General features: G+C 46.0%; 1 protein-coding gene across 3 annotated transcripts in view; it reads left to right on the top strand.

Annotated features, from left to right (window-relative positions):
- The window catches only part of mtfmt (mitochondrial methionyl-tRNA formyltransferase), a 76,275-nt gene that overhangs the window by 34,609 nt on the left and 20,273 nt on the right, over positions 1–21,393 (top strand). For 2 of the 3 annotated variants that reach the window (XM_078241101.1, XM_078241102.1), the window contains 2 exons: positions 990–1,066; positions 14,315–14,565. In XM_078241101.1, the coding sequence (XP_078097227.1) occupies positions 990–1,066; positions 14,315–14,518 (281 nt within the window). In that variant the 3' untranslated portion in view covers positions 14,519–14,565. Of the gene's footprint in view, positions 1–989; positions 1,067–14,314; positions 14,566–21,393 lie in introns of those variants that run through there. The other variant, XM_078241103.1, reaches the window with a different exon arrangement.

The raw sequence follows: 21,393 nt of genomic DNA, 5'->3' as shown, positions 1-21,393 counted from the left end.
GTCCCCTGCACATCATGATCTAGATCATTAATATCCATCAGGAAAAGCAAGGCTCCCAATACTAACCCCTGGGAAACAACAATACAAACCTTCCCCCAGCTTGAAAAATATCCATTGACCACTACTCTCTGCTTCCTATTATTCAGCCTATTTTGTATCATGTTGCTTCTGTCCTTTTATTCCATGAGCTATAACTTTTTTCTCACAAGTCTCTTGTGTGGCACTGTATTTAATTCCTTCTGAAAGTCCAAGTACACCACATCAACAGCATTACCCTCTTTGACCCTCTGCTACCTCCCCAAAAAACTACAAGTTAATTAAACCAGATTTCCCCTTTGGAAATCATTACTGGCTCTTCCTAATCAACTCACTTTTTGCCATGGGACTACTAATTCTATCCTGAATAATTGCGTCTAGAAGCTTACCTGGCACTGATTTTAAACTGACTGCTCTGTAGCTGCTGGAGCTAACCGCACAATGTTATTTGAACATTATTAATTGTCCAGTCCTCTGGCACCTCCTCCCCCCCCCCCCCCCCCCCCCCCCCGAGTCTCAAAGACTGGAAGGTTACCCCAGCAGCCCCGCAATTTCCATTCTCGATTCTTTCAATATTCTTGGGTGCATCTCGACCAATCCTGATGCCTTATCAACCTTAAGTGCCGATAGTCTAGTAACAAACATCTATCATATTCCTAACCAATCTGCTTGTGGTTTTGTGTGTTTGCAGCATTTTTCTGTTTTGATATTCCAGTATTTTATCTGTTGTACCTACATTGTCTGCGTGCTTTTGAACGATTTGCTGTGGATGTTTCAGTTTGAAAATGCTCAATCTAGGTTTACACTCCCTTTTTTTAGACTTTTTTAATGTTTTGTTTTATTTCATGTTTCAAATATTCTGTACCTGACATGACCCATTTTTCCCTTTTTAACAATCTTGAGAAACCTTTAAGAATTGTAATGATTTTGTTTTTTAATGTTTGTTTCTGTAGCTTTCACACAGGAACAGTTAATCTCGGGAACTCTCCACTTCCACAAGGAATCTAATATCCTGTTAGTGCGCTGCAAGGTAAAACTATACATTGCTGTGCTGAAATTTATATCTGTCTTGAAGCGTCTGAAGTTGAATTTGTTTTATTGAAAAATTGCATCCATTCATAGCCAGGGCGTGGCTTGTGACCTCCTGTGACATTGCTATTTCATAGAAATCATAGAATCATAGAAACCCTACAGTGCAGAAGGAGGCCATTCGGCCCATCGAGTCTGCACTGACCACAATCCCACCCAGGCCCTACCCCCACATATTTACCCGCTAATCCCGCTAACCTACGCATCTCAGGACTCTACGGGGCAACTTTTAAACTGGCCAATCAACCTAACCCGCACATCTTTGGACAGTCCCAATATTTCAGTCCCAATCTGTTCTACAGCTGGAAGTTGCTGTTGCTCTGAAGTTTGGTCAGATATGTCCATCATCTGAATTCTTGGTGTATAGAAAGATGGTTTCCTCCTGAAAATGAAAGTTCTGTCCAAACGCCAGCAGATGTATTAATACATATTTAATAATTAGAAAAAAGTATTATGCCAGTGAACTGGTAGATAATAAATGTATTTCCTACATATAAGTGATACCCAGGGAATTATAAACCAATCAGGTTAACATCACGTAGGAAAAATAATGGAATTCTTACTAAGTGAGAGAATAGACAGACATCTAGAAATGAGAATTATAATAATGAATATTTTTGTAGTCGTATTTTTCTTAATTTTAAACTGAAAACCGGAAGTGGGCTGCTAAGGAGTCTGGGAAGGGTTTTTTTTAAACGCGTGAAGTATAAAAGGGAGGCCGCAGTATACAGGGGGCAGTGTCGGGAGCGGGCAGCATAGTGAGCAGGGAGCAGAGTGTGAGCTATAAGGGCTTTGGCTCACAGGGCTTCGGGGGACAGTGCGAGCAGGGGTGAGTTTTTTTTTTCATATTTACTTTTCTCTGTGTACCTTGGTATAAAGGGCCAAATATGAGTGTGAAGCCAGTGTGTTGTTCCCAGTGTAGGATGCGGGAGGTCCTGGAGGCACCTGGCCTCCCGGACATCCACATCTGTGAGGGGTGTGTCGAGCTGCGGTTCCTGAGGGGCCGTGTTAAGGAGCTGGAAGTGCAGCTCGAGGATCTTAGGCTGTTAAGGGAGAATGAGGAGGTGATAGACAAGAGCTATCATCAGGTGGTCACACCAGGGCCACGGGTGGAGGCCAAGTGGGTGACAGCCAGGAAGGGTGAAGCTCGGGTGATTGAGAGCACCCTGGTGGATGTGCCCCTACACAACAAGTACTCCTGCCTGAGTACTGCTGGGGGGGACAGCCCGCCTGGGGGAAGCAGCAGTGGCCGTGTCTCCGGAGTGGAGTCCGGCCCTGTAACTCAGAGGGCTAAGGAAAAGAGGAGGAAGGCAGTGTTAATCGGGGACTCAACGGTAAGGGGGTCGGACGGGCGTTTTTGCGGAGGCAGGCGGGAGTCTCGGATGGTGGTCTGTCTCCCTGGGGCCGGGATCCAGGATGTCGCTGGTCGACTCCCAGAAATCCTGAGGGGGGAGGGAGAGGAGCCAGAGGTAGCGATACATATTGGTACCACTGATGTGGGAAGGAAGGGGGAAGGGGTCATGAAAAGAGAGTATAGGGAATTAGGGAGACAGCTGAGAAGGAGGAAAGCAAAGGTAGTAATCTCAGGATTGCTGCCTGTGCCACGGGAGGGTGAGGGCAGGAATGGAGTGAGGTGGAGGGTGAATGTGTGGCTGAGGGACTGGTGCAGGGGGCAGGGATTCAGGTTCCTGGACCATTGGGACCTCTTTAGGGCAGGTGTGACCTGTACACAAAAAACGGGTGGCACTTGAATCCCAGGGGGACCAATATCCTGGCAGGAAGGTTGGCTAAGGCTACTAGGGAGAGTTTAAACTAGATAGGTTGGGGGGAGGGGATCGAGACGAGGTGACTGGGAGCGAGGAAGTTAGCTCGCAAACAGAGAAGGGTTATAGACAGTGCAAGAGGGCGGATGGACGGGGGATAGAGAAGGGGAGAGCTCAGACCAAAGGATTGAGATGTGTTTACTTTAATGCCAGGAGGATAGTGAATAAAGGGGATGAGCTCAGAGCGTGGATCGATGCCTGGAAGTGTGACTTGGATGTCTCGGGGACAGGACTGGATACTCCAGGTGCCGGGATTCAGATGTTTCAGGAAGGACAGGGAGGGAGGCAAGAGAGGGGGTGGAGTGGCACTGCTGATCAGGGATAGTATCACAGCTGTAGAGAAGGTGTATGCTGTGGAGGGATTGTCTACAGAGTCTCTGTGGGTGGAAGTTCGGAGTGGGAAGGGGTCGATCACTTTGCTGGGAGTTTTCTATAGGCCGCCCAATAGTGACGGGGGTGGAGGAGCAGATAGGGAAACAGATCCTGGAGAGTTGCAATAATAGCAGAGTTGTTGTGATGGGAGACTTTAATTTCCCAAACATAGATTGGAATATCCCTAGGGTAAGGGGATTGGATGGGGAGGAGTTCGTTAGGTGTGTTCAGGAGGGTTTCCTGACACAGCATGTGGACAAGCCTACAAGAGGAGAGGCTATACTTGATCTGATACTGACCAATGAACCTGGACAGGTGTCAGATCTCTCAGTGGGAGAGCATCTTGGGGATAGTGATCATAACTATCTCCTTTATGCTTGCATTGAAAAAAGAGAGGATCAGGCAAGCTAGGAAAGCGTTTATATGGAGTAAGGGGAAATATGAAGACATTAGACAGCAAATTCAAGGAGTCAATTGGAAGGAGGTATTCTCGGGGAAATGTACTGAAGAGAGGTGGCAGTTTTTCAAGGAATGTCTGTCTAGGGTTCTGCAGGACAATGTTCCAAGCAGACAGGGAGGAGTTGGTAGGTTAAAGGAACCGTGGTGCACGAAAGCTGTGTGGGACCTCGTCGAGAAGAAAAGGAAAGGGTACAAAAGGCTCAGAGAGCTTGGCGAAGATAGGGATCTAGATGAGTATATGGCTTGTAGGAAGGGACTAAAGAAGGAAATTAGGAGAGCCAGAACGGGTCACGAGAAGGCCTTGGCAGATAGGATTAAGGAGAACCCTAAGGCGTTCTATAAATATGTGAAGAGTAAAAGGATGAGATGTGAAGGAATAGGGCCTATAAAAGGTGAAGGCGGGAAAATCAGTATGGAACCAGTAGAAATGGCAGAGGTGCTTAATGAGTATTTTGCCTCTGTTTTCACAGAGGAGAAGGACATGGGTGGATGTACTGTGGGTTTGCGGTGGACTGAAAAGATTAAGTATGTGGACTTTAACAAAGAGGTTGTGCTGGAATCTTTGAATGGCATCAAGATAGATAAGTCGCCGGGTCCAGATGGGATGTACCCCAGGTTAGTGTGGGAGACGAGGGAAGAGATTGCAGAGCCTCTGGTGATGATCTTTGCATCGTCGATGGAGACGGGAGAGGTGCTGGAGGATTGCAGATGTGGTTCCTATTTTCAAGAAGGGGAATAGGGATAGCCCAGGAAATTACCGACCGGTGAGTCTAACCTCAGTGGTTGGTAAGCTGATGGAGAAGATCCTGAGGGACAAGATTTATGAGCATTTAGAGAGGTTTAGTGTGCTCAAGTATACTCAACATGGCTTTGTCAAAGGCAGATCGTGCCTTACGAGCCTGGTGGAGTTCTTCGAAAATGTGACTAAACACATTGACAAAGGGAAAGCGGTAGATATGGTTTATATGGATTTTAGCAAGGCGTTCGATAAGGTACCCCATGCAAGGCTTCTAGAAAAAGTGAGAGGGCATGGGATCCAAGGGGCTGCTGCCCTGTGGATCCAGAACTGGCTTGCCCAAAGGAGGCAGAGAGTGTGTATAGACGGATCTTTTTCTAAATGGAGGTCGGTCACCAGTGGTATGCCCCAGGGATCTGTTCTGGGACCCTTGCTGTTTGTCATTTTCATAAATGACCTGGATGAGGAAGTGGAGGGATGGGTTGGTAAGTTTGCCGACGACACGAAGGTTGGTGGGGTTGTGGATAATCTGGAGGGATGTCAGAAGTTACAGAGGGACATAGATAGGATGCAAGACTGGGCGGAGAAGTGGCAGATGGACTTCAACCCAGATAAATGCGTAGTGGTCCATTTTGGCAGGTCAAATGGGCTGAAGGAGTACAATATAAAGGGAAAGACTCTTAGTACTGTAGAGGATCAGAAAGACCTTGGGGTCCGCGTCCATAGGACTCTAAAATCAGCCCCGCAGGTGGAGGAGGTTGTTAAGAAGGCGTACGGTGTGCTGGCCTTTATCAATTGAGGGATTGAGTTTAGGAGTCCGGGGTTAATGATGCAGCTATATAAGACCCTCGTCAGACCCCACTTGGAGTACTGTGCTCAATTCTGGTCGCCTCATTACAGGAAGGATGTGGAAAAGATTGAAAGGATGCAGAGGAGATTTACAAGGATGTTGCCTGGATTGAGTGGCATGCCTTATGAGGATAGGCTGAGGGAGCTCGGTCTTTTCTCCTTGGAGAGACGTGGGATGAGAGGAGACCTAATAGAGGTATATAAGATGTTGAGAGGCATAGATCGGGTGGACTCTCAGAGGCTTTTTCCCAGGGTGGAAATGGCTGCTACGAGAGGACACAGGTTTAAGGTGCTGGGGTGTAGGTACAGGGGAAATGTTAGGGGGAAGTTTTTCACACAGGTTGGTGGGCGAGTGGAATCGGCTGCTGTCAGTGGTGGTGGAGGCAAACTCAATAGGGTCTTTTAAGAAACTCCTGGATGAGTACATGGGACTTAATAGGATGGAGGGTTATAGATCGGCCTAAAAGGTAGGGATATGTTCGGCACAGCTTGTGGGGCCGAAGGGCCTGTTTTGTGCTGTAGTTTTCTATGTTTCTATGAATACTCAACATGTATCTCAAATGGAACTTTGTTCTTGACCAACTTTCGATTGATTTTTTTTAAGCAGGTAACAGAGGAAGTAGATAATGGTAATATAGTAGAATCATAGAAACCCTACAGTACAGAAAGAGGCCATTTGGCCCATCGAGTCTGCACAGACCACAATCCCACCCATGCCCTTATCCCCATATCCACCCACTAATCCCTCTAACCTACGCATCTCAGGACACTAAGGGGCATTTTTTTAGCATGGCCAATCAACCTAACCCGCACATTTTTGGACTGTGGGAGGAAACTGGAGCAGCCAGAGGAAACCCGCGCAGACACGAGGAGAATGTGCAAACTCCACACAGACAGTGACCCGAGCCAGGAATCGAACCCAGGTCCCTGGAGCTGTGAAGCAGCAGTGCTAACCACTGTGCTACCGTGCCGCCATAGTAGAAATAACTTATCTGGATTTTCAAAAGGCCTCTGATAATGTGCTCCATAACAGACAAATGAGCAAAGTTAGAGAAAGTCAGGGGGCAAGTGGCAGAATGGATTGCTGGCTGGCTTGAAGACGGAAAGCAGTGTGTGTGGGAGTAAAGGGTAGTATTCACAGTGACAAAAGGTGGGAAGTGGTGTTTCGCAACGATCAGCTGGAGCCGCTGCTGTTCACAATTCATTCTAATCATAAGAACTAGGAGCAGGAGTAGGCCATTCGGCCCCTCGAGCCTGCTCCGCCATTCAATAAGATCATGGCCGATCTTTTCATGGACTCAGCTCCACTTACCCACCCACTCACCATAACCCTCAATTCCTTTACTGTTCAAAAATTTATCTATCCTTGCCTTAAAAACATTCAATGAGGCCTCAACCGCTTCACCGGGCAGGGAATTCCACAATGTGCACTTTGGAATCAAAAACACAATCTTAAAATTTGCAGATGTCATCTAATTAGGAGGTGGTGAGAGGGTTAGTCAAACTGATGAGGACTATCATAGAAATCATAGAAACCCTACAGTACAGAAAGAGGCCATTCGGCCCATCGAGTCTGCACCAACCACAATCCCACCCAGGCCCTACCCCCATATATTTTACCCGGTAATCCCTCTAATCTACACATCCCAGGACACTAAGGGGCAATTTTAGCATGGCCAATCAACCTAACCCGCACATCTTTGGACTGTGGGAGGAAACCGGAGCACCCGGAGGAAACCCACGCAGACACGAGGAGAATGTGCAAACTCCACACAGACAGTGACCCAAGTCGGGAATCGAACCCAGGTCCCTGGAGCTGTGAAGCAGCAATGCTAACCACTGTGCTACCGTGCTGCCCATACAACTACAATAAATTTCAAGAGTATATTGATAAACCTGCAGTATGGACAAATTGTGGATTGAAGATCAACACAGATAAATATGAGGCGGTACATTTTGATGGAATGAATGGAGGATCACTTACAACTTGGAAGATGCAACTCTGGACAGATGAGAGAAACAAAGGGATCACCGTAAATACATCAATCACAAAGTTTCACCACATTTTAACAATACCATTTTTTAAAAAAAAAGCAAATCAAGCATTGGGTTTTATCTCGACGAACAATTAAAAAGTAGGGGAGTTAAACCTATGCTGACCCTTGGTTGGACCATAACTAGAGGACTGTGTGCAGTTCTGTTCACCACTGGAGAGGGAGCAGAGGCAATTCAGAAGGATGATAACAGAAATGTGTGGGTATAAGGATCAGGAAAGGATTGACAGCTTCTCTCTTGAAAAAGGCTGAGGGGTCATAAATAAGTGGCCTTTAAAATCTTGAAAGCTTTTGACAGGAGCACTGAACTTTTTAAATTCTTTCATGGGATTGGCAAGGTATCCTTTGCCCATTCCTAATTGGCCTTGCCAGGCAATTTCAGAGGGCACTTAAGACTCAAACATGTTGCTATGGGTTTGGAGTCACATGTAGGCCTCTGATGGCAGATTTCCTTCCCTAAAGAACCATGTATGTTTCTACAACAATCCATGATAGATTCATGGTCACCATTACTGAGACTGGCTTTATATTCCAGATTTATTTATTACTTTGAAATTCTATCAGCTGCCTCGTGGAATGTCTCCAGGGCATTAACCCGGGCCTCTGAATTACTGATTCAATTACATTACCACCACCTCTTCACTGAGGAGCAGGAGTAGGCCATTCGGCCCTTCAAACATGTTCTACCATTCTATAAGATCATGGCTGATCTTTTCAAGTAGGTACATATAGAACATAGAACACTACAGCACAGAACAGGCCCTTCGGCCCACGATGTTGTGCCGAGCTTTATCTGAAACCAAGATCAAGCTATCCCACTCCCTATCATCCTAGTGTGCACCATGTGCCTATCCAATAACCGCTTAAATGTTCCTAAAGTGTCTGACTCCACTATCACTGCAGGCAGTCCATTCCACACCCCAACCACTCTCTGCGTAAAGAACCTACCTCTGATATCCTTCCTATATCTCCCACCATGAACCCTATAGTTATGCCCCCTTGTAATAGCTCCATCCACCTGAGGAAATAGTCTTTGAACGTTCACTCTTATCTATCCCCTTCATCATTTTATAAACCTCTATTAAGTCTCCCCTCAGCCTCCTCCGCTCCAGAGAGAACAGCCCTAGCTCCCTCAACCTTTCCTCATAAGACCTACCCTCCAAACCAGGCAGCATCCTGGTAAATCTCCTCTGCACTCTTTCCAGCGCTTCCACATCCTTCTTATAGTGAGGTGACCAGAACTGCGCACAATATTCCAAATGTGGTCTCACCAAGGTCCTGTACAGCTGCAGCATAACCCCACGGCTCTTAAACTCAAACCCTCTGTTAATGAAAGCTAACACAGTATAGGCCTTCTTCACAGCTCTATCCACTTGAGTGGCAACCTTCAGAGATCTGTGGATATGGACCCCAAGATCTCTCTGTTCCTCCACAGTCTTCAGAACCCTACCTTTGACCCTGTAGTCCACATTTAAATTTGTCCTACTAAAATGAATCACCTCACATGTTCATCAGGGTTAAACTCCATCTGCCATTTTTCAGCCCAGCTTTGCATCCTATCTGTCTCTTTGCAGCCTACAACAGCCCTCCACCTCATCCACTACTCCACCAATCTTGGTGTCATCAGCAAATTTACTGATCCACCCTTCAGCCCCCTCCTCCTAAGTCATTAATAAAAATCACAAAGAACAGAGGGCCAAGCACTGATCCCTGTGGCACTCCGCTAGCAACCTGCCTCCAATCCGAAAATTTTCCATCCACCACCACCCTCTGTCTTCGATCAGATATGATGTGGAGATGCCGGCGTTGGACTGGGGTAAACACAGTAAGAAGTTTAACAACACCAGGTTAAAGTCCAACAGGTTTATTTGGTAGCAAAAGCCACACAAGCTTGTGTGGCTTTTGCTACCAAATAAACCTGTTGGACTTTAACCTGGTGTAGTTAAACTTCTTTCTTCGATCAGATAGCCAGTTACCTATCCAATTGGCCAACTTTCCCTCTATCCCACACCTCCTTACTTTCATCATAAGCCGACCATGGGGGACCTTATCAAACGCCTCACCAAAATCCATGTATATGACATCAACTGCCCTACCTTCATCAACACACTTAGTTACCTCCTCAAAAAATTCTATCAAATTTGTGAGGCACGACTTGTCCTTCACAAATCCGTGCTGACTATCCCGGATTAATCCGCATCTTTCTAAATGTCGTAAATCCCATCCCTAAGGACCTTTTCCATCAACTTACCAACCACCGAAGTAAGACTAACTGGCCTATAATTACCAGGGTCATTTCTATTCCCTTTCTTAAACAGAGGAACCACATTCACCACTCTCCAGTCCTCTGGCACCATCCCCGTGGACAGTGAGGACCCAAAGATCAAAGCCAAAGGCTCTGCAATCTCATCCCTTGCCTCCCAAAGAATCCTAGGATATATTTCATCAGGCCCAGGGGACTTATCGATCTTCAGTTTATTCAAACCTGCTCGTACATCCTCTCTCCGAACATCTACTTCCTCCAGCCTATTAGCCTGTTACACCTTCTCTTCCTCAAAAACATGGCCCCTCTCCTTGGTGAACACTGAAGAAAAGTATTCATTCATCACCTCTCCTATCTCTACTTCCTCCATACACAAGGTCCCGCTACTGTCCTTGACCGGCCCTAACCTCATCCTGGTCATTCTTTTATTCCTCACATAAGAGTAAAAAGCCTTGGAGTTTTCCTTGATCTGACCCGCTAAGGACTTCTCATGCTCCCTCCTAGCTCTCCTAAGCCCCTTTTTCAGCTGGAATATTAACTCATTTTCTCTCCCCAGATATTGCATGAGCTGTTGAATATTTCCAGCATTTTCTGTTGGTTTATTTGTATAAAATCCAGCCTTATATAGTGATATTCTCTACATTTCCTTTATTGCTATTTTATCCAGTGTCTCTGGGAAATTGGTTTTAGAGTGGTTAAGCACACATTGGCACAGCATAACATGCAGGTACAGCAAGCTTTTAGAAAAGCTAATGGAATGTTGGCCTTTATTGCAAGAGGAATTGAGTGCAGGAGTAGTGAGGTCTTGCTTCAATTGTACAGAGAATGTTCCCTCATGGGGAAGAGCATTACTAGAAGCCACCAACATGAGATGGTCACCATGAAATCCAGCAGGGAATTGAGAAGAAACTTCATTGCCCAAAGAATTGGTGAGAATGTGGAACTCACTAACACAAGAAGTGGTTGAGATAAATAGTATAGATGTGGTTAAGGGAAAACGAGAGGGGGAGAAGGGAATCGAGTAGCCTTGTTCAAATGTTGCGGGTCCGGCCACATTTCCATCTTATTCCCATTCAAAGATCTGATGAACAAAGTTCATAAAGGTAAGGTTTAACATTAAATGTGAATTTGTTGAGGTATGAAGAAAAGAAGCAAAACTAAAGCAATGTCAAATATTTAGGGGAGGCGATGGCCTCGTGGTATTATTGCAGGACTATTAATCCAGAAACGTAGCTAATGTTCTGGAGACCCGGGTTCGAATCCCGCCAGAGCAGATGGTGGAATTTGAATTCCATTTAAAAAAAAAAGAAATCTGGAATTAAGAATCTACTGATGACCATGAAACCATTGTTGATAAAACCCATCTGTTTCACTAATGTCCTTCAGGGAAGGAAATCTGCCGTCCTTCCCCGGTCTGGCCTACATGTGACTCCAGAGCCACAGTAATGTGGTTGACGCTCAACTGCCCTCCGAAATGGCCCAGTTGTATGGTCAGTTGTATTACTCACTATGAAGTCAATAAAAAGGAATGAAACCAGAAGGACTACCTGGCATTGACCTTGGCACCAGAAAAGACAACAGTAAAACAAACAGCCCTGTCGACTCTGCAAAGTCCTTCTCGCTAACATCTGGGGGCTAGTGCCAAAATTAGGAGAGCTGTGCCACAGACTAGTCAAGCAACAGCCTGACATAGTCATTCTCACGGAATCATACCTTACAGATAACTCCCCAGACACCACCATTACCATCCCTGGATATGTCCTGTCCCACCGGCAGGACAGACCCAGCAGAGATGGCGAGCGCCAAAGTGGGCTACAGTCAGAAGGGAGTTGACCTGGGAGTTGTCAAAATTAATTCCGATCCCCATGAAGTCTCATGGCTTCAGGTTAAACATGGGCAACGAAACCTCTTACTGTGTTATTATGTAGTGTACTGATGAATCTGTACTCCATGTTGAACAAAACTTGGAGGAAGCATTGAGGGTGGCAAAGGCACAAAATGTACTCTGGGATGGGGATTTCAGTGTGGCTCGGCAGCAGCACCACTGATCGAGTTGGTCGTAACCTAAAGGCTATAACTGCTAGACTGAATCTCAGAATACTATAGTGCAGAAGAGGCCCTTCGGCCCATCAAATCTGCAATGACGCATGAAATGCCCTGACCTGCCCACCTAATCCCATCTGCCAGCACTTGGCCCATAGCCCTGAATGTTATGATGTGCCAAGTACTCATCCAAGTACTTTTTAAAGGATGTGAGACATCCCGCCTCCACCACCCTCCCAGGCAGCACATTCCAGACCGTCATCACCCTCTGAGTAAAAAGGTTTTTCCTCAAATCCCCCCTATACCTTTCACCCCTCACTTTTAACTTGTGTCCCCCTGTAACTGACCCTTCAACGAAGGGGAACAGCTGCTCCCTATCCACGCTGTCCATGCCCCTCATAACCTTGAACACCTCAGTCAGATCACCCCTCTGCTCCCAAGCCTATCCAACCTCTCTTCAGAACTTAAATGTTCCAACCCGGGCAGTATCCTGGTGAATCTCCTCTGCACCCCTTCCAATGTGATCACATCCTTCCTATGATGCGGCGACCAGAACTGTACGCAATACTCCAAGTGCGGCCGCATCAGAGTTTTGTACAGTTGCAGCATGACCTTCTGGCTCTGAAACTCAATCCCTCTACCAATAAAAGCTAACACACCATACGCCTTCTTAACAACCCTATCAACCTGGGTGCCAACTTTCAGGGATCTATGCACATGGACACCCAGATCCCTCTGTTCATCCACACTACCAAGTATCTTACCATTCGCCCAGTACTCTGTATTCCTGTTACTCCTTCCAAAGTGAATCACTTCGCACTTTTCCACGTTAAACTCCGGTTGAAGGCACTGGATACTGCAAAGGCAATGGGCCCTGATAACATTCCGGCAATAGTACTGAAGATTTATGCTCCAGAACTTGCCGCTCTCATAGCCAAGCTCTTCCAGTACAGTTACAACACTGGCACCTAACTGGCAATGTAGAAAATTGCCCAGGTATGTCCTGTACACAAAAAGCAGGACAAATCCAACCCGGCCAATTACCGCCCCATCAGTCTACTCTCGATCATCAGTAAAGTGATGGAAGGGGTCATCGACAGTGTTATCAAGCAGCACCTGCTCAGCAATAACCTGCTCAGTGACGCCCAGTTTGGGTTCCGTCAGGGTCACTCAGCTCCTGACCTCATTACAGCCTTGGTTCAAACATGGGCGAAAGAGCTGAATTCCAGAGGTGAGGTGAGAGTGACTGCCCTTGACATCAATGCTGCATTCGACCGAGTGTGGCATCAAGGAGCTCCAGAAAAACTGGAATCAATGGGTATTAGGGGGCAAACTCTCCGCTGGTTGGAGTCATACCTGGTACATAGGAAGATGGTTGTGGTTGTGGAGGGTCAGTCATCTCCGCTCCACGACATCTCTGCAGGAGTCCCTCAGAGTTAGTGTCCTAGGCCCAACAATCTTCAGCTGCTTCATCAATGACCTTCCCTCCGTCATAAGGTCAGAAGTGGGGATGTTCGCTGATGATTGCACAATGTTCAGCACCATTCGCAACTCCTCAGATACTGAAGCAGCCCATGTTCAAATGCAACAGGATCTGCATAATATCCAGGCTTGGGCTGACAAGTGGCAACTAACATTCACACCACACAAATGCCAGGCAATGACCCTCACCAATGAGAGACAATCTAACCACTGTTCTTTGACATTTAATGGTGTAACCATCACTGAATCCCCCACTGTCAACATCCTTGGGGTTACCATTGACCAGAAACTCAAGTGGACTTGCCAGATAAACAGTGGTTACAAGAGCAGATCAGAGGCTAGGAATACTGTGGCGAGTAACTCATCTCCTGATGCCCCAAAGCCTATCCACCATCTACAAGACACAAGTCTTTTTTAAATTTGAATTCAAATTCCACCATCTGCAGTGATCGGATTCGAACCTGGATCCCTAGAACATTAGCTGAGTTTCTGGATTAATAATCTGGTGATAATACCACTAGGTCATTGACTCCCCTGCGTGTCAGACTCACTCAGGGTTGCTGTGTGGTTGGATGTTGGTATGCGAGTGTGAAGGTGGGTGTCTGGGTGTGAGCTATACACACTTGCACTTACTCTCAGTCATTTTGACACGCTGACTGAAGTCGGACTCTCTATCTCTCTGTCTCTCCCCCTCTCTATCTGTGTGTGCATCTCTCTGTCTCCCCCTCCTCCCTACCCAACCAGAAAGCCTCTTTTTCTCATGCGGACACTCACTGCTGCTAGTGTTTGTTCAATGTTCACCAATCAGAGATGTTTCCCACATTTGTTGCTGATAGGTTCACTGTGGGAGAGGAACAGCCTATGAGTGAAGAAGCAGCTCCTTATAGAATCATCCATTCCACTTCCAAAGAGGCCTGGTGGGCCACACCTGGCCATGGACTGGGCGTCGGACAGTTGGTTACAGTGATAGATATAACTGAGGAAGGGCATTGCCATTCAGCTGAATGGCTGTTTCAATGCTGTACATCTTATATTCTACGTGAAACTCCAAACCTCCTCCATTTAAGACATGCCCAGTTCTTGTACTCACTAACATCTCTCTCTTTAGAATGGCTGGGCTGGAGTCAAACAGCTGGTGCTGAAGAAGGTTCTCTCCGCTGCTGATTTTTATAATGGATATCTCCATCCGTACTTTCAAGGAGAAAGTAGAATAAAACAAAATGTGGCTAGGTTTGAAACCTACCAACCTGAAACAAAGAGAAAGAAAAGCTGTCAAAAAGAACTTGATTGTCATTTGATGTTAAAAATGTAAAATTATTCAATATTGTGTAATTAAACTTCAGTCTTTTTTAAACCATTCATTTTAGACATGCAGTATTTTTGTGCCTTGTGTAGTTCCCACACCTTGAAGCTTTAACTGGCAGCACAAGGATTGAGGGTTGGGTGGGACTGAGTGATGGACTGGATTAGGAGCTGAATTTCCTATCGTAACAACTGGGACAGAGAGGCAATTTCTGCCACCATTAAAATCCTTTGAAAGTGTCAAAGAACAAAGAACAATACAGCACAGGAACAGGCCCTTCGGCCCTCCAAACCCGTGCCGCTCCCTGGTCCAAACTAGACCATTCTTTTGTATCCCTCCATTCCCACTCCGTTCATGTGGCTATCTAGATAAGTCTTAAACGTTCCCAGTGTGTCCGCCTCCACCACCTTGCCTGGCAGCGCATTCCAGGCCCCCACCACCCTCTGTGTAAAATATGTCCCTCTGATATCTGTGTTAAACCTCCCCCCCTTCACCTTGAACCTATGACCCCTCGTGAACGTCACCACCGACCTGGGGAAAAGCTTCCCACCGTTCACCCTATCTATGCCTTTCATAATTTTATACACCTCTATTAAGTCTCCCCTCATCCTCCATCTTTCCAGGGAGAACAACCCCAGTTTACCCAATCTCTCCTCATAACTAAGCCCCTCCATACCAGGCAACATCCTGGTAAACCTCCTCTGTACTCTCTCCAAAGCCTCCACGTCCTTCTGGTAGTGTGGCGACCAGAACTGGACGCAGTATTCCAAATGCGGCCGAACCAACGTTCTATACATCTGCAACATCAGACCCCAACTTTTATACTCTATGCCCCGTCAGTGTCGAGAGCAATGTCAGTGAAATTCCTCATTCCTGTATTTGTGAACCTGGTGCTATTGGCTGCCTGAGAATTCAGCATTTTTATTTTAAATCACTAATTCAATTCAGACAATAAGACATTAGAGAGAAGCATTTATACATCTGCAGTCAAATATTCGCTCTCTTCCATTGGCAATTTCAGTTGTTTGAGTCTCCAAGAATGATAACTTGGATTCATATAGCACCTCTTGTGGAGAATCGCTTCACAAGGTGAATCGCTACACTGCTGTGATCGACATAAATTAACACTCTGTCAAAGAAGGAAGTTGTAGGAGTGATTCGAAAAATTGAGTCAGGTAGGTTTTAATAAAACGCTTGAAGGAGAAGAGGAGAAAGACATGAAGATTTAAAGAAGGAATTTCAGACTTAAAAGTCTAGTCAATTGATGGCAAGGTTGCTAGTCTTGGCAAAGTGGGCAGCATTGGAGAGGCACAGTTATCTCAGAGTTGATGGGCTGAAGCAGTTACAGAGATGTGGTTACGTGAACCTAAGGAGGGATTTAAACAAGGATGAAAGTTTTAAATTGAGGTGCTAAGGGTCAGCAGGCAGAGAAATAATGGGGAGTTGGTGTGAGTTATGACACAAGCAGCAGCGTCCAAACTTGCAAAAGGTGCCAGGACAGCAATGAAAGCATCGGAGTCGTCCAGACTGGAGCTGACAACAGCGTCTGAGCTGAGGAAGAAATGATGTGGGGATGCCGGCGTTGGACTGGGGTAAACACAGTAAGAAGTCTCACAACACCAGGTTAAAGTCCAACAGGTTCATTTGGTAGCACAAGCCACAAGCTTTCGGAGCGCTGCCCCTTCATCAGGTGAGTGGGAGTTCTGTTCACAAACAGGGCATATAAAGACACAAACTCAATTTACAAAATAATGGTTGGAATGCGAGTCTTTACAGGTAATCAAGTCTTAAAGGTACAGACAATGTGAGTGGAGAGAAACACGACACACGACAGCGCAGAGTCGCTGAGCCAAGTTCCACACACATGAGGTCGGCCTCAACTGGGATCTTGGGTTCATGTCACACTATCTGTAACCGCCACGACTTGCCTGGGCTTGCAAAATCTCACTAATTGCCCTGGCTGGAGACAACACACATCTCTTTAACCTGTGCTTAACCCTCTCTCCACTTAGAAGCTTAGCTCAGAGAAAGAGAGTTTGCTCTGAAGAGCTCAATCTGACATAGTGACTGGGAACGGAAGGGAATTGGCAGCAAAGAACAAAGAACAGTACAGCACAGGAAACAGGCCCTTCGGCCCTCCAAGCCTGTGCCGCTCCTTGGTCCAACTAGACCAATCGTTTGTATCCCTCCATTCCCAGGCTGCTCATGTGACTATCCAGGTAAGTCTTAAACGATGTCAGCGTGCCTGCCTCCACCACCCTACTTGGCAGCGCATTCCAGGCCCCCATCACCCTCTGTGTAAAAACCATCCCTCTAATATCTGAGTTATACTTCGCCCCTCTCGCCTTGAGCCCGTGACCCCTCGTGAACGTCACTTCTGATCTGGGAAAAAGCTTCCCACCGTTCACCCTATCTACCCCCTTCATAATCTTGTACACCTCTATTAGATCTCCCCTCATTCTCCGTCTTTCCAAGGAGAACAACCCCAGTTTACCCAATCTCTCCTCATAGCTAAGACCAGGCAACATCCTGGTAAACCTTCTCTGCACTCTCTCTAACGCCTCCACGTCCTTCTGGTAGTGCGGCGACCAGAACTGGACGCAGTACTCCAAATGTGGCCTAACCAGCGTTCTATACAGCTGCATCATCAGACTCCAGCTTTTATACTCTATACCCCGTCCTATAAAGGCAAGCATACCATATGCCTTCTTCACCACCTTCTCCACCTGTGTTGCCACCTTCAAGGATTTGTGGACTTGCACACCTAGGTCCCTCTGTGTTTCTATACTCCTGATGACTCTGCCATTTATTGTATAACTCCTCCCTACATTATTTCTTCCAAAATGCATCACTTCGCATTTATCCGGATTAAACTCCATCTGCCACCTGTCCGCCCAATTTTCCAGCCTATCTATATCCTGCTGTATTGCCCGACAATGCTCTTCGCTATCCGCAAGTCCAGCCATCTTCGTGTCATCTGCACACTTGCTGATTACACCAGTTACACCTTCTTCCAAATCATTTATATATATCACAAATAGCAAGTGTACAGTGTGGCGATAAGTCAAAGTAGAATGAATTTAACACTGTCCCAGTAGGCCGGACAACTGGCAAAGTGGGTTAGAAAATAATGCAGCAGTCACAGATTATAGCTTGTGGGATTGGTTGGGGATGTGACGGGGCTGGTTACCTGATTGGAAAGACTTTTTGAAGCTGGAGTTGATGACAACATTTGAAAAGATGGAAGAGAATCTGAAGAGAGTGTTGGCGAGTATTGGCGTGTTGGCGAGTGTTGACGAGATGGAGATCAAGGGAAGAGGATCTGGGTCTTAATGACAAGATGAACTTGGAGAGATCACAGAGAACTATGAAAAAAGGTGAGTTCAGGACTAAAGGAAGGAGTAACCTTGATAGAGGTTTGCCTGAGGTGGAGGAACAGGTTTCTCCACACTGCAAACTTCGTGGTTCAGAAAACAAACCACTGGATTTATTTTCTTTAATAGCAAATGAGTGATATTTAAAGTATTCTAGTGATCAGGAGGAGCAACCAATGAAATCCTTTCCAGTGATGCTCATATCCCATGAAAAAATAAACAAAAAACCTTAGTTGTGACAATTTCTTACTGAGATGCGTTGATAAGAGGACAGTGCTATTAAAAAGAAAAGAAGTAAAATTGGGTTTGAAAAGAAACAAAACACAAACTATTTGGTTTACTAATCTTCTATAGTAATTTGTGTACTTGTACTCCTCAATCTCTCCGGTATTCCTCAGTGTCTGTGTGAGGTTTGCATCTTATCCCCGCGTCTGTATGGGTTTCTTTCCACAATCCAAAGATGTCCAAGTTAGATGGATTGGCCATGTGAAATGTATGCGGCTACAGGGATAGGGCGGGGGAGAAGGCCTGGGTAAGATGCTCTGTCAGAGAGTCAGTGCAGACTCAATGGGCTGAATGGCCTCTCCTGCACTGTAGGAATTCTGATCCCTCAATTCCCAGTTTCTCAACATTTCCAAAATACTCTGAATAAGTCTGACACGGTTCCAAATTCAAGGCTTCATATTTTACCACATTGAACGCCCACTGCCTTTCCCACTCTTTGAATTAGGACAAATTTCAGTAGATGTCATAGAATCCTACAGTGCAGAAGAAGGCCATTTGGCCCATCGGATCTGCGCCGACCACAATCCCACCCAGGCCATATCCCCACAACCCCATGCATTTACCCTAGCTAGTCCCCCTAGCACTCCGGTCAATTTAGCACGGCCAATGCACCTAACCTGCACATCTTTGGACTATGGAAAGAAACCCACGCAGACATGGGGGGAATGTGCAGACTCCACACAGACAGTGACCCAAGCCGGGAATCGAAGCTGGGAATCGAACCCGGGTCCCTGGCGCTGTGAGGCAGCAGTGCTAACCCACTGTGCCACAATGCTGCCCGATTTATTTGAGTAAATTTTATTTTTGTGTGTCCCTGCATGTGGAGAAGAGGAAACGATATGGTGTCTTCATTATATTCGTGTGGGCTTGTTTTAGGTTTTTTGAAATTCAGATTGGTAAATTGCAGAGAGGGTGACAGGCAATTACATCATAATTTAACTTTAAAATAAGAAACAAGTATTTTGAAACAAATTATCCCATTTTCTGTTGAAAATTTGTAAAAGCTGTGATAAAATTATAAAAGACATAGATGGGGTGGATAGTCAGAGGCTTTTTCCCAGGGTGGAAAGGTCAACTACAAGAGGGCACAGGTTCCAGGTGAGAGGTGGTAAGTTTAGGGGAGATGTGCGGGGAAAGTTTTTCACTCAGAGGGTGGTGGTTGCCTGGAACGCGCTGCCGGTGGTGCTGGTGAAAGCAGGCATGTTAGCAACGTTCAAGGTGTATCTTGGAGGACACATGAACCAGAGGCAAACAGAGGGATAGAAACCACATGTGGGCAATAAGTAGTGGGTCTAAATAAAGATTAGGAATTGGCTCAGACAGGGTGGGCCGAAGAGCCTGTTCCTGTGCTGTATTGTCCTTTATTCTCAATTACTATTTTTATATTGTAATTAACATCAGCAAAACCTCCATGTTCCTCATTTTATTAACATCAAACAAAGTGGTTTTGAGGGGAAGAGAAAACCAGGTGGTGAATGAGGAAAGTCTGGCCTTTCATCACCCGCCTTGGGAAGAGCGAATGAGACTAGGTGATGGGCTGAGTGACAGAAAAGCAAAAGGTAAGAAAAGAGTGAGGTTAATGAGTCCGAGGGACTAAAAGAAAGAGAAGATAATAGATGTTGGCTGGGTAGGGATTGCAATGGAACATGTGGGCGGAGGAAGCAGAAATGATTTAGGGAAGGGTCCCCAGGGGTGCATTTTCCTGCAACCCTGGTGAAATGCAGCCTGTAGACAATGATGGGTAAAAGTTTACCCACCAACCTCCCCCAAAAGGAAAAAGTAAAGGCTGGAGAAGACTTTGGAGAGAGAAGTTTAGCTGCAACACTGGCATCTATCCAGCAATATAAAGGTATGTTCTGTACACAAAAAGCAGGACGAATCAAACCGTGCCAATTACTGCCCTATCAGCCTACTCTCGATCATCAGTAAAGTGATGGAAGGGGTCATCAACAGTGTTATCAAGCAGCACCTGCTCAGCAATAACCTGCTCAGTGACGCCCAGTTTGGGTTCTGCCAGGGTCACTCAGCTCCTGACCTCATTACAGCCTTGGTTCAAACATAGACAAAAGAGGTCAACTACACGAGGGCACGGACGCATGGGAACACCACTGTTGCAGGTAAAATAATACCTCTGAGACTAGTGGTAAGTCAAAGTACAGTGGGTTTATTTTCACAATTGTGGAAGACGTCCGATGCCTAACACGGCCTCAGACTTCTTACCGAATACGGGTCAAGAGCAAACATTTATACAGAATTTTCCGCCCCGGGTCACGTCCTCATCTTCCCACGATTATTGCTGCCTCAGTGATTCCATCCTTCGCGTAGTCTGCGTAATCGTAGCCGTCTCAAGGCTGTGTTTTGTCACCTCTATGTGGACTCCTGTGGGTTGTTTAGATTATAAGTTTGCACAAACAGGTTAACTATGGTGTAGTCGTAGTCCTAAAACACAGGAGCCTATATAGCAATTTATATCAGTATAAATAGTATAGATGAATGGCATATAATGAATATATATGAATCTATTGTTATATGATGACAGAAGGCATACATCTCAGCTCCACCATGTTAAACAAAGGTACATAATAGAAAGGAACATAAAATGGAGTCTGCTTAGCTGATTCTGCTTAGCCACATTCCCGATACACAATTAGCTGGGAACAGCAAGGATAGCTCTCTCTCTTATCTGGTTTGGATACATGTAAACAGGCTTTATAGACATGAAAACGCCGAGCTCTGACGAAAACATGAGCTCTGGAGTGCTTCTCACAAAATCTCTAAGTATCACAGAGTTCATTAACCCCGTTCCTGTCTTCACTTTGGGTAAAAGTTTACCCACCAACCTCCCCCAAAAGGAAAAAGTAAAGGCTGGAGAAGACTTTGAAGAGAGAAGTTTAGCTGCAACACTCATTGCAACCTCATTACAGTCTTGGTTCAAACATGGACAAAAGAGGTCAACTACACGAGGGCACGGACGCATGGGAACACCACCATCTTCATGTTCTCCTCCAAGTCACTCACCATCCTGACTTGGAAATATATTGCCATTCCTTCACTGTCGCTGGGTCAAAATCCTGGAATTCCTTTCCTAACAGCACTGTGAGTGTACCTACACCTCAGGGACTGCAGTGGGTCAGTAAGGCAGCTCACCGCCACCTTCTCAATGGCAGTTAGGGATGGACAATAAATGTTGGCCCAGCCATCTATCAATGAATTTGAAAGAAACAT

Source organism: Mustelus asterias, chromosome 24 (genome assembly GCF_964213995.1).
Source record: "Mustelus asterias chromosome 24, sMusAst1.hap1.1, whole genome shotgun sequence".
NCBI lineage: Eukaryota > Metazoa > Chordata > Chondrichthyes > Carcharhiniformes > Triakidae > Mustelus > Mustelus asterias.
This window is presented reverse-complemented; position numbering and strand designations above follow the sequence as displayed.